Consider the following 17,102-nt stretch of genomic DNA (forward strand, 5'->3'; position numbering starts at 1 on the left):
GCATGGGAAAATACAGAAGTAGAATTATACCAAACCATGGAAAGATGTTGATTAAGGGATCTGGTTATTCAAGAGACTTTTTGTTAGCATTTACATTTTCAAATTAATATCCTTTCATCATTTACTATCCAGTGACTTGTGTTATTAAACTGACCGAGGCCTCATAGAGCTCATCCTCACTCTGGGTGATTCTCTCTATTACTGTTAATAGCCACTGTGAATTAACTCTTTAAAACTGTCAGGGTCACTGCTCGTAAAGGAGAGACTCATCTTGCTGGTCTGGTCTTAATTCCCCTTGATTTGATGGATATTTGAGTGAGCTGATGATAAAGGTGATGGGGGTAGGGCAGGTTCTTAATTAATGGAGAGATGAGGATGAGGATCCATAATTGAGATGACATCACAATTGAGGTACCAAAGAGGCATCACCCTAATGCTTTGCTATAAGCACATTTTATACTTTTGCAATAAAAATTCTTTGTTGTGCAAAGATCCTTTGAAATTCTGCTAATAGAAAACTCATAAGTTCTACTAATAGATTTTACTATAAAAATAACTCTCCAGAAGTACAAAATAAGAACTATACTGTCCACCACTGAAATTACATCATCCAGTGACAAAGAAAACACAACAGTACCACTATCACAATCTCACATAGTAAAGTAACTTGAGCAGATCCCAGTATTGTAAAGTAATAACAAATAGCCAATAGAGGATCTGGGATTTATGAAAGAAATAAAACTTTTCAATCTCTTCAATTTATCAGCAGTATGAAGAGAATAAATGACTTTTGACCATGTTTTTCAAAGTGTTCTGAAAACTAATTTCTGTGTTTTCGTTAAGTAATATTATCGATATTTACCTAGAGTGATCTTGAATTATTCCAATCAATCAGCAAGAAGGAGAAAGGTATCTATACAAACCTACATATGGTCCACCAGGTTTGATAACTTTTGTGCTTCGGTTGCGGGATTCCTCCTCTGCCTGGGTCATTCTTTCTCGTGTCATCTGATACGAGTCATTTGTTGCACACACTGTAATTTTATCTTGTATAAATCCCAGGCAATTGAGCTGGGATGCTCCAGAGCTGTCAGGTAAGATGGTGCCTTGTTAGATATGTCCCACATTTTGCATAATATAGGCAAGCAGAAATTGTATAATCCTAAAACCAGCAGCTTTAATAATAACTTTGCAATTCAAAATAACTAATATTAGTCATTTTAAAATGTAAAGCTTACTTAAAAATTTTTAAGTTTCTCCTCTTCATTTGATATCACATTTTTTTTTTTTTCCATATTCTGGATAGAATGGGTGAAATGAGATCTCAGAGACCAAATCCATGAAATGTTGAAAAAAAAAAAAAAAAATCAGTACTTGGAATGAAGACCAGAGTCTTCATGGGCACTGTAGTTCTACTGTCATTTTTAAAAGAATTACCTACCACTGATGTGAGAAATGTTAAAAGTTTACTTTTAATGGAACCATAATATGTATGCTTTAGAACTGACTAGATGAAACAGACCCACCATAATAATGCTTTTTATTTTTAATAAGCTATTAAGTTTAAGGCTAAAATACTGCCAAATATCATAGTCTAATTTATTACTATTCACCCAAATACCCTAAAAAATTGTAACTTTATATTTACCATTGTTAAATCTCTATAACATGATCTTTTGGTATAGCAAATACTGAAAAATACTGGACAGGAGATTCTTGCAGAAATATTAAAAAAAGAAACTTTTTATTTACACAATCACAAATATTAACACTGGCCAGGAAGACGGCTCTGTATTCAAAGTATTATGCTAATATTAGGGGATTATGGTAACAGTTACGCTAGTATTTTAAAAAGAAATTACTATGGCCTTAAAACAGACTAGAATGTAGAAGTAATGAAAATGTCACTACAGCTCTGATATTCTATTTCTAAACTTAATTGGAAGTAGCTTTGTTATGATGTTAAGAAATAAGGGTTGATAAAATTTTTGTAAATTGCTAATAACTGTCTGTACAAATGCTATTTTAAAAAAATCAGTTCGTTCATCTCATAAATATTTATTGGGCAGAGACTGTGCCAGGCAATGTGTGAGGTACCTGGGCTGTGACAAGGACTGACAGATGCGGTCCCTCCTTCAAGGAGCTCTCTGTCTAATGGGTGACAAGGATGAGCACACTGGAAATTATGATGCAGTGTGACAGGGGACAGGGAACCCCCAAGAAGGTACTTCACCTGGACTTGTGGGCAAGGCAAAGGCTTCCTAGAGGAAGTGGTGATTGAGCTGATCTAGAGGGATAACTAGACAAGGGGGAAGGACAAAAGTGTTCTAAAGGGATAACCAATATGTGCAGGCCCAGAGGGAACAAGGAGAAGGTTTTCAGCTTGACCAAAGAGAGCTGGCAAGAACAATTAGAGGTGAGGCTGAAAAGAGGGTATAAGAAGTGCATCACACAGGGCTTTGGAGGTCATAGTATGAATTTTGGACTTTTCCCCAAGAATAACAGAGACTGAAAACAGTGTCATTTATTCCGTAGAAAAATCAATCTGGATGAAGAACAGATTGGAAGGAAGGGGGCACTCTTGTGAAAGCAGGAGACCAGTTAGGAGGCTATTGAAGGATTACAGACAAGAAGCGATGGCTTGAACCAGGGTAGGGCAGTGTGAATGCAGAACAGTAAACAGATTCCAGAGATAGTGAGGAGGCAGCATTGACAGGATTTGGTCAGAGATTAGCTGGGGGGTGGGGTGGGGTGGGGTGGGGTGGGGGGGTGGGGGTGGGGTTTCGGGTGGGTGGTGGTTGAAGATTGTGCCCAGGTTACTAGGTGTGTGAAGCTGCCATGTGAGACACCGGAGTACAGGTGGGAGAGAGAAAATGAATTCAGTGTTGGACATGGTGACTTTGAAGAAGTAAGGAGCAGTCTCAGGAGGGAATGGACTGTGAATAACACTAATATTTAAAATAATCAATAGGAAGATAAAAAGACCACAGGAGACCAAAGAGGTAGAGGGAAATTAGAAGAGCAGTGTGTCATGGAAGCCATGGGAATAGAATACTTCAAGAATCAGAGAGTGGTCCACAGTGTGAAATGTTGGCAACAAGTCCAGAATAATAAGGAACCAATAAGCATCCCCTGGGTTCATGGGCAAGGAGGTAAAGGCTCTCTTCGGGGAGCATATTTCAGTGGAATGGTGGGGACTGAAGCCAGACTTCAGGTCCAGAAGTGAGTATAAGGGAGGCGGTTTTTGTTTTTATTGTCTTTTTTAATGAGGCCTACTTGAGCTGAAAAACCAGTGAAAGGAGGGAAAGGAAGGGGTAGAGAGGGAGGATGAGTAGGAAGAAAAGACTGCAGTAGAGAAAAGTCTGCAGTGTGAAGGTCTGGTGGCAGGAAGTTTGAATTTCAACATCTCCCCCTATTATTTACTAAGTAATTTACATAGTGAGAATAAGCTGAACCTATTGCCAATCACAATGAAGATACAGTTTTCACCATCCAAGGTCAAGAAACAGATCTTTACATGAAAACAAAATAGAGCTATAAACCCTGTGGGCAAGAAGGTACTCTCCAGAATTCTCCACTCATCCCTTTTGAACTTAGTTACCTTAAAAGTTTAAATACTTTGACATATGTGTATAAACGTTCCTACAGTCCTTCTCTAGCCTAGCTCACTGTTTCCTATACTTGAGTATGCATTACTTACAGAGCTGTATTATGTATTTTCACTAGGCCTGTGAATGGGCAGATTCAAGGAATTTTTGAGTGTGGGATTTCCACCATCTTACATATGAGAAAAGTGAGGCCCAAGGAGATTTAAAAAGAAAGATAAGAAAGGAGACTAGTTGATATATTTGTTTTGAACATCTATTTATGGAGCTCAGCCAGCACTGTAAGACTGGAAAATGGGTGTAAGAAAGCCCCTGCCCTTAAGGAGCTTGCACAACTGTAGGAGAGACAAGATATATGGAAAATAAAAAATCAAACTGAATAGAAAAGGTGGAGCCAGATTATAAAAAGGTTTTCTTGCCAGTATGAAAACTGGAACTCTGAGTGCTTTTGTTTTTATAATGGCAAATTTCAATTTATAGTCATACCACACTTGGATCATATGAATGTATTTATGACAATTTTCTCACAGTAATTGTTTCTTTTCTGTTGGCACATCATGTATAGTTTTGTAAAGTGACCTTAAATCTTTCTCCAAACAAGGTAGAAATAAACACACAGGGTATTTATGATGTAAGGGAGAAACCGTATTACCTATAATGATAGGCCTGGTTTTGAAGAGGGAATTAAGTTCCTTAATGAAATTCCTAATGGGACATAGTTCAATTTGATGTCAAAACGTTCTCACTATACTAAAATAATTCTCTTAAGACAAGTGTTACAGGTAATGGCACAATTAGAAATCGGTGTGCCCTGTGGTGTGTAAAGAACACTGAAGTAGGAGTTAGGAGAACTCAGTTCTCATTCAGCCATCACTAACCAACCAGCTATGTAACCTGTGAAGTGAAGGGGTGGAACTACACAATCACCGAGGACCCTTGTACTTGGTGATTCTATAATCTATTACAATGCTGTCCCACAGAAATTTCTGCAATTTAAAATGTTCTGTGTTTGTGCTGTCCACTATGAGAACCACTAGCCATGTGGTTATTTAGCCTATAATACGTAGTTAGTGTGAGTGAAGAAATAAATTTTAAATTTTATTTCATTTTTATCAATTGAAATGTAAATAGCCCCATGTGGCCAGTGGCTATCACCGTGGACAGTGCAGAAAAGTCTACAGAGTCTAAAACACATGCAATTTATACCAAAAAATATAAGTTTGGGGGAAGGCAATTTTTAGAAAGCAAAATTAACATATACTCAGGGAAAATGGCAGATTAAGATAAAGCAAAAAGTTATTTAGTCGCCTTAAATGGGAGAAGAAATTTAGACCTCTCTCAGTGAAGTGTCTTTTGTATCTCTGCCTCCCGTGCTCACTTGGAACACAACTTTCCCTTCCTTTCTCCCCGACACAGCAAGCACTTAAAGTTTCAAGTATGACACAGAGGAGAGATAGGGATGGATGGCCCTGGGGGCCTTGGGGAACTTTCAGCCAATGTCAGTGTTTCTCGGGAGGCTGGGGGCTCTAAGGCCTTGTCTTTATCCACAGGCAGAACAAACTCCTACTCGAGGGGCCCGTTCTTTAATCAGAAACAACCACAGCAAAGAAGAGTGAAACAAGTAGCTTATTGTTTACAGAGGACCTAAGTAGATAAGGGTTCCAATGGGTACCCTGGGCTATGGGTATGTATTTTTGTCTTCCTTCCTCCTTTTTTCCCCTGAAAATCAGAAATGACTGCTATACTGGGGTTAATTTCTAGTTTCCATTCTGCTGCAGAAAAAAGATTTTTAAAAACCTATCTTAAAACAAGCCTTGCACAGCGAAGGAGGAAGGGGATATATAAGACACATGTATATTTTCCTCCTTTATCTATGTGAGCTCTGAGGATACTATAAAGCACTCTTATTTATATTCAGTGAATAAAAACTTAAAAACCCCTCAAACTTGTCTTTAATTAACATAAACAAAATAAACCATGTTTTATAGGTATAAAATCTATACCTTAAAAATTCCTCAAGGGCAAGAATCTTAAAATTTTGTGATTGTATCCCACAGTGACAAATATAATTTCTAGCACATAGTATGTGCTCAATATTTCTCAAATAAATAAACGAGCCCTACAATTCAAGTCAGTAAATATTTACAAAATGACTACCATGTATTTTATTGTAGAATTAAAAAAGAAAACCCTCAAAGAAAAATCATTTTCCCTTCAGCATACCTTGGAACGCACTTACCTGGAGAAGGCTTGCTGGATGCAGTCAAAGCTGCCTTGAGGGTTGTCTTTACCCACATTTGACAAATAGAAGTTAAAGGTATGCACTTCATTGAGGGGATCATTTTTAGGGATTTTGACAAGCTAAAAGGGGGACAAAGAGAGAAACACCTCAAGTTATAAATTTGCTGTAGAATGATCTGATGACTGACTTAACTTTTTCAAGCGACATTCATTTTTTACTGAAGCCCTCTTGAGCATCTAAATTTATAGCATTTATATTACCAAATCATTCAAGGAATCTGACGAGCATGCTTGTAACTCACCACGTTCTTATTTCCATTTTCTACCCTAAAGTGTCAGTAATAATATCGGCTCAGTAATTAGTTTATAAGAGGAACCCCCTTCTTTTCAAACTAGAAAACGGTTACAGTTCACATGGAAGAGTTATTCGTGAACTTGCTAAAAATCTCTTCCTCTTTTGAGATACACAGGTTCTGCCTTTGGCTACATGACTCGCTGCTAAATAGCTTCTAGATATTTAGATGGTCTCGAGATAGAGTCCATATCCCAATCTTTTGCTGTCTTATTACATACACATTTCATTTTAATTCTTACTTCTTGAAGCAATATTTTTGAAGAATAACTAGCAGCATAAGGTGAATACCATAATTACATTCACACCAAAACGCAGCTGGGTGTTTCTCCCTGCCCTATGATTCTTGTACTCATCCTCATGTTTACAGAACAAAGTCAGCAGCCTACAGAGATTATTCTGCAGGGCACTCCAAGGCTGAGCCCTAGGCAACACTGTGGAACAGGCAGATGTTTCCTATGCTCTTGCTCAAGGTCTGGTTTCTCTGCTAGATGGGAAGCCCCATAAGTGAAGGGACAGGGTTACTCTCGATTACTGAACCCCTGTACCGGGTACATTTTCCTGGCACATAGGAGGAGCTTAATAAACATTTGTGAATAAATGAACTGGAAACGTCTGTCTTTCAACTGCTCCACTCTTCCCAGCTCCCAAGACCTTTCTTCCCTTGGGTCTGCAGGGGCCACCATGGTGTTAGAAGATAATTATGAATAGGATGCATTGGAAAGAAAGTAAAATATGACCTCCTACTCTCCAGCCTCCAAATACATGGTCTTGGCAATTTAGTAGACAAGCAAGGAGGGAGAAAGTGTTTTCTAATTCTCTTTCTTCTCCAAATCTGCCCTTTACATCAATGGAAGATTAAGACTCAGAGCTAACTGGCTGCCAGATATATATATATCTGGCATATATATATATATATATATATCTATATATCTATATATATATATATATCACTCATGAATATGCTAGTAAGCATAAGCGTGTATGAACTCTACTTGGCCCTGAGGACATCCTGCAACTCTGACTTGCTCACTCTAAAAAGACTCCTAATCTTTTATCTACAGAAAATAATTTAAAGCCACCAATTCCATCCCACACCCCTCCCCCTAAAAGAGTGAAGAAGGCTAAGAAGGGAGACAATTTGCAGTGTCTGGTACATAGCAGACATGCAATAAATGTCTGTTGAAGGAATGAACGAGCAAGGAGAAGAAAAAAGAAAGAAGTCAAAGGTAAACATCTTTTCAAAGGAGATTCATTCAGAAGACCCATGTAGAGCTTGAGAGCCTAAATTTCACCAAAGATGTTGAATATTAGATAATACTCCATAGATCCTCCATCACTCATGAATTTAAACTATCTTTGACTCCCTTTTTTTTTTTTTTTTAAGAAATTCACGTTCTTTTTTTTTTATTTGTTTATTTATGACTGTGTTGAGTCTTCGTTTCTGTGTGAGGGCTTTCTCTAGTTGCGGCAAGTGGGGACCACTCTTCATCGCGGTGCGCGGGCCTCTCACCATCGCGGCCTCTCTTGTTGTGGAGCACAGGCTCCAGACGCGCAGGCTCAGTAATTGTGGCTCACGGGCCCAGTTGCTCCGTGGCATGTGGGATCTTCCCAGACCAGGGCTCGAACCCGTGTCCCCTGCATTGGCAGGCAGATTCTCAACCACTGCGCCACCAGGGAAGCCCCTTTGACTCCCTTTTTAAATTAGTTCTAATTGCTAGGGTAACAAGCTTCTACATTAATTATCCACTCTATAAATTATATCTCTGGGGGGCCCTAAAGTTACTCTTTTATTTCCCCAAATTTCCCCTAGTTCTAAAATGCTGGAACTTTGTGAACAAGCCTTAATTTACTCTGTAAGTATTCATCAGGCTGTCTTATTGGGCATGCAAACTGAACACCCAGTCAGCAAACACACATTGGTGAAATGAAATGGAATGTTTTACTTCTTAATCCTATAGAGGTGGAGCAGAGCAGGAGCCAAAGGAATGCTTGTGTGAGATGCAAGGGAACAGCAAGTCTGTCCACAGGCTGGTGTAACAGCATTCACTGACGTCTGCTTTTGTTTTCCTAATAATAGCAGGGCTCTGCTGTCAGAGAAGGGATGTGCCCGGTAGCCCAAAGCTTCCTTAAGTTCTAGGACAGGAGGTAGACAGGTAATGTAGGTGTGAACACTTGAATGACATCCCTTCCTCAGCCATGACTCACTTAACTCCCATTCACCTTCCCCCTCAACTGTCCCTGTAGATCTGCAGAACCTGGTTGGGGAGATTTTCCACAGTGGTTGTAGGCTCATCTCCAGGCCAGGCTCTGGCTTCAGTTTAGGCCTAAGGTCTTCCTTCCTGTGCGGCTCAGGTCTGGGAATGCAGGAGCACTTTACGTATCAGAGTATGAAAGACTGTCCGTTTTGGGAGATTCTAAATTGTATTTTAAAAAAGTAGAAGCATATAGTTTTTTTGTATTTTGCAGGAGTGACTAGAGTCTGTACTCAAATTCTACAAATGTTCGGTATTCTTTCACTGAAAACTTTTAACTTAATTACTGGAGTCCTTAAGCTCAGACATCTACTAAACAGAGCATTTCATTCAGGAAAGTTCTTAACGAACCTTTATAATACTTAAATGTAGAGTTTTCCTTTCTTATCATCTAAATTGTGATTCCTCTTAAGTAACATTTACACTTCTTAAGGTGAAAGATTATCTCCCTATACATTTTTTTTCATTTTTAAACACACACACAGAATGTCTTTGTGTAAATTTGGAGGATTTAATAACAAAAATACCTTGTATGAATTAATTACTGTGCACACCACTCAAAGCATTAGGGTCTGGCCTGATGGTGGGCAAAGAAGACTTTCATATTCTTATTCTTTAAAAGAATCTTGAATAGAAAAAAAGCTATAGTCATTTAAAAAATATCATAATGAACAGAATAGGAAAGAATCAGATCAAAAAGAACCAAAATAAAAAAAAAATACACAACCCATGCTATGCACCCACTGAAGTGTTTGAAAGTTTGTATCCCACATAGATTAGAACAGCAGTTTTCAACAAGGGGCAGTTTTGCCCCCAGGGGACATGAGGTGTGGGAGGGTGCTACTGGCATCTACTGGAGGCCAGAGACAGTGCCCAACACTTTACAGTACACAGCACAGTCCCACAACAAAGGGTTACCCAGTCTAACATGTCAGTAAGGCCCAAGTTAAGAAACTACGGATTAGAGCTAGAGGTAGAAAAGAAGTCAGGGAATTCTGACTTTATTGACTTCTGAAAATTAATGAAGAAGTGGAGGGGGAAATGGTATCTTTAAAGAAATAAAAGTACCCGTTTAAGAAAAAAAGAGGTAGTATCATGGAGAATGACAGCAGGACTTCTCAGAAGTCTCTCCAACCCACTGTCCCACTCTGTGGTGTGTACGTGAGCAGTGAGCAGACAGGGGCAGGGGCAGGCATCAGGGCAAATTATGTTCATGATGGAACCCAAAGGTGAATCTTGATGCATATCATGGTATGTTTCTCCAACCGAGGAGCTGGGGTGGGGTAGGAGGTTAAGGAATGATGAGAACATGAAGCTCTGAGTTGCCACAACTAAGTTTCTACATCTCCTTTCCTCGGTGGTTTTCAGATCAACAGCAATGCAGATGGTACAGCCTGACCTAACCTCAGGCTTTTCCTGTAAAAGATCTGAGAGCAAGATGTTGCCTAGCAATATTCATATCTTTAAAATTTCAAAAGCTTAAATTATACGGTCTATAGATTTAGTATATCTAATTTCCTGAAGGAGATGGTACAAATTAGATACAAATTTTATTTGCATTAATGTCTGAATACATTCTTCAGAATGAAATGTATGTACAAAGAGTACTTATGTTTACAGCTGGCCTAACAGTTTGGCTCCTTGGGCAGAGCCTTAATGGAAAGAGCAGGTTGTGTATGACAATTAGGGCAGGCAGGAGGGGTGAAGGATTGGGGGCTTCAGAACTAAACTATGGGGGCCTCTGAGTGGACCAGAGCCTGTGGGACTGTTGAGGGTCACAGCTAAAGTGTGATCGGAGTCCCCACTTCAGAGACTAGACTTTCAGAGGAACTTGTGGATACTTATCGCTCCTCTCTCTAATATATAGGAACCTATTCCACAGCCTGTCTAGATAGCGAAACAGGAGTCAGTCTTTTCTTCCAGAATGGTTACGAAACATTTTCTGATAAACTGGCCTTTGAATATGGAATATGAAGAGAGGGAGTTAAAAATGAAATGACTGTTATTGGGGGGCCTAGGATCAGCTTCTGGAGACAGGGCTAATCACCATGGGAAAAGAAATTCTGAGGTCTGATTTGGAAACAGTCTTGGAGGAGCATCCCTTTGTATGATAGGAACTTCTCAATTTTAATTATAATATTTTGAGCTTTTCCTATAAGTCAGTGGGAATACCTTTATATTTAGCAACCTATGGTCTACTGGAAATTTTTAGCTAAATGTCTTAAGAATGAAATATTATTTTAAAAGTATCAAAGACTATGATTCCAAACAGTTTCTTATTCACAATGAAGAATATAAAAATATACTACCATGTTCTGGGCAACTCAAAATATATATTTTAATTTTCATTCCAAATATGAGAGCCTGAAAATCAAAGGCTTAGGACCACAATCCACAACCCTCCTCCCAAACTCCAGTCTGTCTTTGATAAAAAGCTACGAAGACAAAGTTTCAGGAAACTTTCAGACATTTATAATTAACATAAACACTGTATACCAAGATGTGTAAATCAAAGCTTCTAATTATTCTGAGACACAAGTTCAGGCATGTGGCACTGGGATCCTGCCTGAAAGGTCATTTCAATATCAAGTCACAGACCTCCTATTTACATAAGGATATAGGATAGAAGTGCAGTGTGCACATTGCTGCAAGTTTCTTCTCATAGAGGCATGCTAACATCTGCTTAAAAGCCACTGGTACTTTTACTGCAGAGGTTTCTCCACTGGACTGAGGTACACACTAGATTAAAAATAGGACCATCAAGGTTTTTTTTCCCTCATTTATTTAATATAAACACTTTGTTCTGTTGTGGGTATTACAAATGATTTAAACTTACATAAGCTTTTATTTGACAGCAATTCTATAAGTTTTAATATCCAGCCTTTTCTACTAAGGTGACTGCAAATGCTCAGTGAGATGTTCATGACCCAGCAATACCACAGAGTTTGACATGACAACTCTCGGTCCTTAAAGCAGACCTGCTGGCAGGGCCTTTGAGATCATCTAGTCGAATGTCTTCATTTTACAGATTTGAAACAGAGAAGTTAAGTGACTTGCTCAAGGTTACCTCTCTATTTAAAATTGTAACCCCTGTACTTCTGACCTCCTGACCCTGGCTCCATGTTTGTCTAAAACACTTAGTACCTGCACTACTTACAGATTTTGTTTGTTGTCTTTCTCCTCTGGCTAGAATATAATCCTTAGAAGGACAGAGGCTTTTGTCTGGTTTGTTCCCTGTATTGCCAGCATCTTGAATAGTGTGTGGCATAAAGTAGTCACTCCATATGTACTTGCAGAATGAATAAAAATGGTGATTAAAGCCTCAGCCAGGACTAGAACTGAAGTGTCTGCTTTCTTTCCACCAATATTATAAAGCATGTTGAAAAGTTTCCTTATATTAAAAAGGGGTTCTATCCTCAAATAAGTTTGGGAAATGCCATCTTAAACAAAATCATTTACTTTGCTGTAGGTTCTTTCATACTGAATAGCGGTTTCCCAATTTTTATGACCTCAGAACCCACTTCTTCCATTCCTATAGTATCTTAGGACGCCAGCCTGTCTCTTAATATTATTTGACTAAAATATCTATTATTTTACTATAGATAAACTATATATCTTAGTTTGGATACAAAAAGTGCTACAAACACTTAAACATTAGAATTCTCCATTGTTCTCAAATCCTCTCCTGACTTTTAATAATTCTGTAATTTCTGAAAAAAAAATAATTCTGTAATTTCTTAATAATCTAGAAAATTTGGTTTAGCTAGAGAAATGTATTGATATTTGCATGTACTGTTCAGGTTCCAGAGTTTAGGGACAGAATAAACCTAGAATCAGAACAGAAAATAGAAATCTCAACCTGAAAGCCGCAAGTCCTATTTTTCAAACTAGAGCTGCGGTTATGACTTTAGGCCTAACATTATGGGTTTAGGGAAGGAAAAAAAACCCTCTCGGATCAGTCCAGATGTAGAAACCAATGCTGCGGTGGAGGTGGGGGACTAGGGAGGGGAGGGGAGGGTATCTTTCACTGGCAATTGATCAAGTTTAAGTATTAGAGAAATCAGTAAGAGATAAATATTCCTATTGACAAGGAATGACAGGGAGTGGAGAAGATCCCACACATATCATAAACATCTGAAATTTCCACATGATAGAGGCTTTACTGAGAGTAGTGCAAAATGCTAAATTTATCTGCACAAAGGGAAATATTGGCAGTTATCCAAAAAACGCAGGCCATGTACCAATTAATATGAATAATTCAGGACAAAGTTAAGTCCATTTATTTCCTTGCATTCTTCCTCTTTGGCAAGATGTATAGTATTAAGGAAAAAAGTAAAGTAGTATAGCTTTTTCTATTAAGCTTCATGTAGCTCCTTAAATCCAGTAATAGAACTTCTTAACAAATTCTCGATGAAAGGGTACAGTAGGCCAGCAACGAGACTTCTTGGTTCTGTTACTTCCATAGGATATAGTCTTATCAGAAAACTCATTCCTTTGAATTGCATTCTCATCCCTAATGTATTCTTTTATATTTATGGCTGTTTTGGGGATAACATCATTGATGGCAACATTTCAAAACTAATTTTAATTGGTTACAAGTAAGCAATACCACCTACAGGAGTAAAGTGCTAATTTTTAAAAGTCAAATATACCCAAGTTGCTATATAACTGAAACTGAAAAAAACTGCCTTGAGTAATTTCTGGCTTTCTTAATATGGTTCTCTTTAATATGAAACCAACCTTCTAAATGTTGGTATATCCAGTAAGGTGACACTGATTGATTAATTTGTTCATTTAATTCATTTATTCCACAAATATTAACTGACTGCCTGCTGTGTCAGGCACTATTCTAGGTTTCTGTGACACATTAATGAATAAAACCACAAAGATCCTTGCCATTGTGGCACATATGTACAGAAATTCAGGAGCGAGATGATGAGGGCTTCCAACAGGAGATGGGGAGAAGTGGAGGAATCAGGATATATTTTGCACGCAGAGGCAGCAGGATTCCTAGACATACTGACTGTGAGGAATGAAAGAAAGAGAGAAATCAAGGATGATACCAAGGCATTTTCCCCTGGAAGAATGGAGTTGTTTGAGTGTGTGTGTGCCCCTATATATACATGTATGTGTATATATACTCATGTGTGTATGTATGTGTGTGTATATTTATTCTTGGATATGATGATGAGTACCTTAATGTAACTGAATCCATATTAGCTAAGTGCACTAAAATACAATTGACCAATGCTGGTTTCACTAGCTAAAAAGGGGCTTCAAAATGAGTTTTGTTATGACTCATTTTGTAACTTCACGGCCAAAAATTACTTAGAAGGGCCCAGGTGGCTGGGTGTAGTTGGCTGGTAGCTCAGTATTTCCAGGAAAAAGGGGGGGGATGACAGTTAGTGGCAGGGGAAAGATGCAAATAGCAGATACTAGAGAACAGGGAAAAGGTATACAGACTATGGAGTGTGAGAGAACAGAAAATTTGTATTTAAAAATGACTGCAAAATTGAGCTAAGTGCCAAAGTAGCTTTTAGAAGAAAAGTGAGAGAGCCACCAAGAGAATCTGAGAAGTTTGTTCAGATTTCATAGGACACATGTGGTTCCTTCCCAATAGACTTGGGCCTCACTCTCCACCTTGTATTTGATGTCTCCACTTCTTGTCTTGGCTTGCATTAGCTTATCCTTTGTTTAACACTCAGTTCAGGAGCCTTTCCCTTCCCCAGTGGGATGGGTTCCCTTTTCTGTCCCCACAGCCCCTTGGGCTCACTTCTACTGCATGCTAAGTACTTGTTTGTGTCTTCCCCCCCACTAGACTATGAGTTCTTTGGTTCTTTGGAGGCAAGGACCATGGTCTTACTTTCATACATATCTGGAACATGACAGATACCTAATAAATATTTGTTGGATTCATCTGAAGAAACTTGGGACTAGATTAAATTCACTCTGAAGAAGACTTATGCCAGGACTACTAAAAAATTAGAGATATAACTGAAATAGATCAGAGGAAAACCAGGGCTCTGCAGAGCAGGCAAAATAAACAGCGAAATGAAAGTAGGAAAAAAAAAAAGAAATCCCAAGCAGCATGCACTGTGTGGTACAAACATCAGGATGAAAAAGTTTTTTACCTCCTTGTGCTATGTTTAGCCCACAAACCTAGGTCAAGTGGTTGCCTGGTTTGTGGAACTTAAATTTATTATATATTATACATTTTTCTTTTTTTAAAAGTATCTTCATCTTTATAAAAATACTCACAGAATACTCTGGCCTTACCAAATTCCATTGAAAATATGATCCAGCGTCTTTAAAACCACTTTGCATTTTAAAGGACTTAGGGAAACCACACTAAATAATTCTAAACTTAGCAATTCTCCTGGTCAAGTAGGAAGCAGAATTTTGTTTAAAAAAATGGTTTGTTTCTCAGAAACAAAGCCCAAACCTGAATTCTACAAGGAAAAAAAAAATCTTAAGTATGAATGTCAATTTCCAAATTCATTGCTAATCTTCTCTCCTTGTTCTACTGGAGTCTTGAGAAGAGCTTTCTGTAATATGCCAGGAGGAACTGCTGGGGAAACGTGGGTGGACTAGAAGTCAGGTATGGCAGTCAGCAATGATTGTTTAAACCTAGGGAGGAAGGCTGGTACTTGACAGATGTGAACGCTCAAGATTAACATAAATTGGTAAAAGTGGCCCAGGCCTTAGATTTTGCAAAACACATGGTTTCATTCCAACTCAATCAATGTTGCCATGAAAACTTATAAGTTCAATAACATAAATTGTATTTAAGTCTGAAGAATATTTCCATATAGATTTGGAAATAAATTCAATTCTTAATTTTCTGTTTTCAACATCAACATCTTAAAAAACTTTTTTTAAGCTACAGAATGCTTTTTTCAAAGTAAATCTTATGGGGAAACCCACCATGTATTACAAATAGAGTCAGAGCCGCTCTGGTTGAGCGGACTGGGACTGGGACTGCTGAGGCAGCCACTGTGGTAACATCACAGAACCCAGGCTCTGGGGACCAAAGACACAAAACCATGGCTGCATGTTAAGGAAAGAGAAACAGCAACAACATGTACGATAGTCAGGGGATATCATTTTATTAATTACATTTTAGTCACATCTTAAATGACAATTACAAAAGAATGTGTATAAATATGAAGTCTTATCTGCCATTTCTTGATGGGAATTAGTGCCAAATATTTGAAGGATACCAAAGATAGGAAATGGTGTCCTTCTGCCTTATTCCCTTTCCTTTTTATTTTATTTTTTAAACAAAAAAAAATTGTTTTATTTATTTTTGGCTGCGTTAGATCTTCGTTGTGGTGCATGGGCTTCTCATTGCGGTGGCTTCTCTTGTTGTACGGCACAGGCTGCAGGCACGCAGGCTTCAGTAGTTGTGGCTCATGGGCTCTAGAGAGCAGGCTTGGTAGTTGTGGTGCAGGGGCTTAGCTGTTCTGCGGCATGTGGGATCTTCCGGGACCAGGGAGTGAACCCGTGTCCCCTGCATTGGCAGGCGGATTCTCAACCACAGCGCCACAAGGGAAGCCCTCCCCTTCCTTTTTAAAATGCTTTCTTTACTATTGGATCCCTTTGTATTTCCAGTTCTAAGTTGGGTATACCTCAATGGTTTGAGAAGAAAAAAGTGAGAACTTCTCTCTTACACACAGATGACAAGGGAACAGGGCAATCAAACCACATCTAGTATTCTAGATTACAGGCTCTGGAGCAACCCTGCCCAGTTTCCAATGCTGGCTCTGGAATCTACCATCTGTTACCTTGGGCAAACAACTTAATCTCATTAATTCTCAGTTTCCTCATCAGTAAAATGTGGATAATGATATTATTCACCCTATATGATTGTTGGAGTTTAAAGAGATAACTCATCTAAAGTGCTTGCAAATAATGATGCAAATAATGATCTATTCTTCAGCAAATAATGATGTATTTGATTTTTAAAGTAATTTAAAAATGGTAATGGACTGATAAGCGCCCTGTGGATAATCAAAAGTTGATAATATACTTATTCTGAATTCTTGGTATTTACAAAAGTAAGGGGCTAGAAACCTTCAAGGTCAAAACTTACGTATTAGCTTAAATAAAAGTCAAAGAAGCTATCTGGGAAAACAAACAATCCAAAAGACTAGCAATATTTCTAATTGTTCCAAACTCAACATACACAGAGATAAGGTACAAGAATGAATCAGTGGGCTTCCCTGGTGGCGCAGTGGTTGAGAGTCTGCCTGCCAATGCAGGGGACATGGGTTCGAGCCCTGGTCTGGGAAGATCCCACATGCCCCGGAGCAACTGGGCCCGTGAGCCACAATTGCTGAGCCTGCGCGTCTGGAGCCTGTGCTCCGTAGCGAGAGAGGCCGCGATGGTGAGAGGCCCGCGCACCGTGATGAAGAGTGGCCCCCGCTTGCCACAATTAGAGAAAGCCCTCGCACAGAAACGAGGACCCAACACAGCCAAAAATAAATAAATAAATAAATAATAATTAAAAAAAAAAAAAAGAATGAATCAGCCACAACAGGTGTCCATGGAAGGCTGAAAAATTACAGATGCCTGCTGCTACTCTAGAAGGGTAGCAAACACTCCTTGCTTCCCAAGTGCCCTATGTGTTAAAAAAAATGCTGCCTTCAG

The 17,102-nt window shown here is 38.7% G+C and overlaps 1 protein-coding gene across 1 annotated transcript in view; it reads right to left on the bottom strand.

Annotated features, from left to right (window-relative positions):
• ELL2 (elongation factor for RNA polymerase II 2) overlaps nucleotides 1–17,102 on the bottom strand; it is a 74,306-nt gene that overhangs the window by 24,695 nt on the left and 32,509 nt on the right. Inside the window, exons 3-4 of the mRNA XM_059916818.1 lie at nucleotides 5,845–5,966; nucleotides 924–1,087 (exon numbers count right to left, since the gene is read on the bottom strand). Of these exons, the coding sequence (XP_059772801.1) occupies nucleotides 924–1,087; nucleotides 5,845–5,966 (286 nt within the window). The remainder of the gene's footprint in view (nucleotides 1–923; nucleotides 1,088–5,844; nucleotides 5,967–17,102) is intronic.

Source organism: Balaenoptera ricei, chromosome 3 (genome assembly GCF_028023285.1).
Source record: "Balaenoptera ricei isolate mBalRic1 chromosome 3, mBalRic1.hap2, whole genome shotgun sequence".
Taxonomy (NCBI): domain Eukaryota; kingdom Metazoa; phylum Chordata; class Mammalia; order Artiodactyla; family Balaenopteridae; genus Balaenoptera; species Balaenoptera ricei.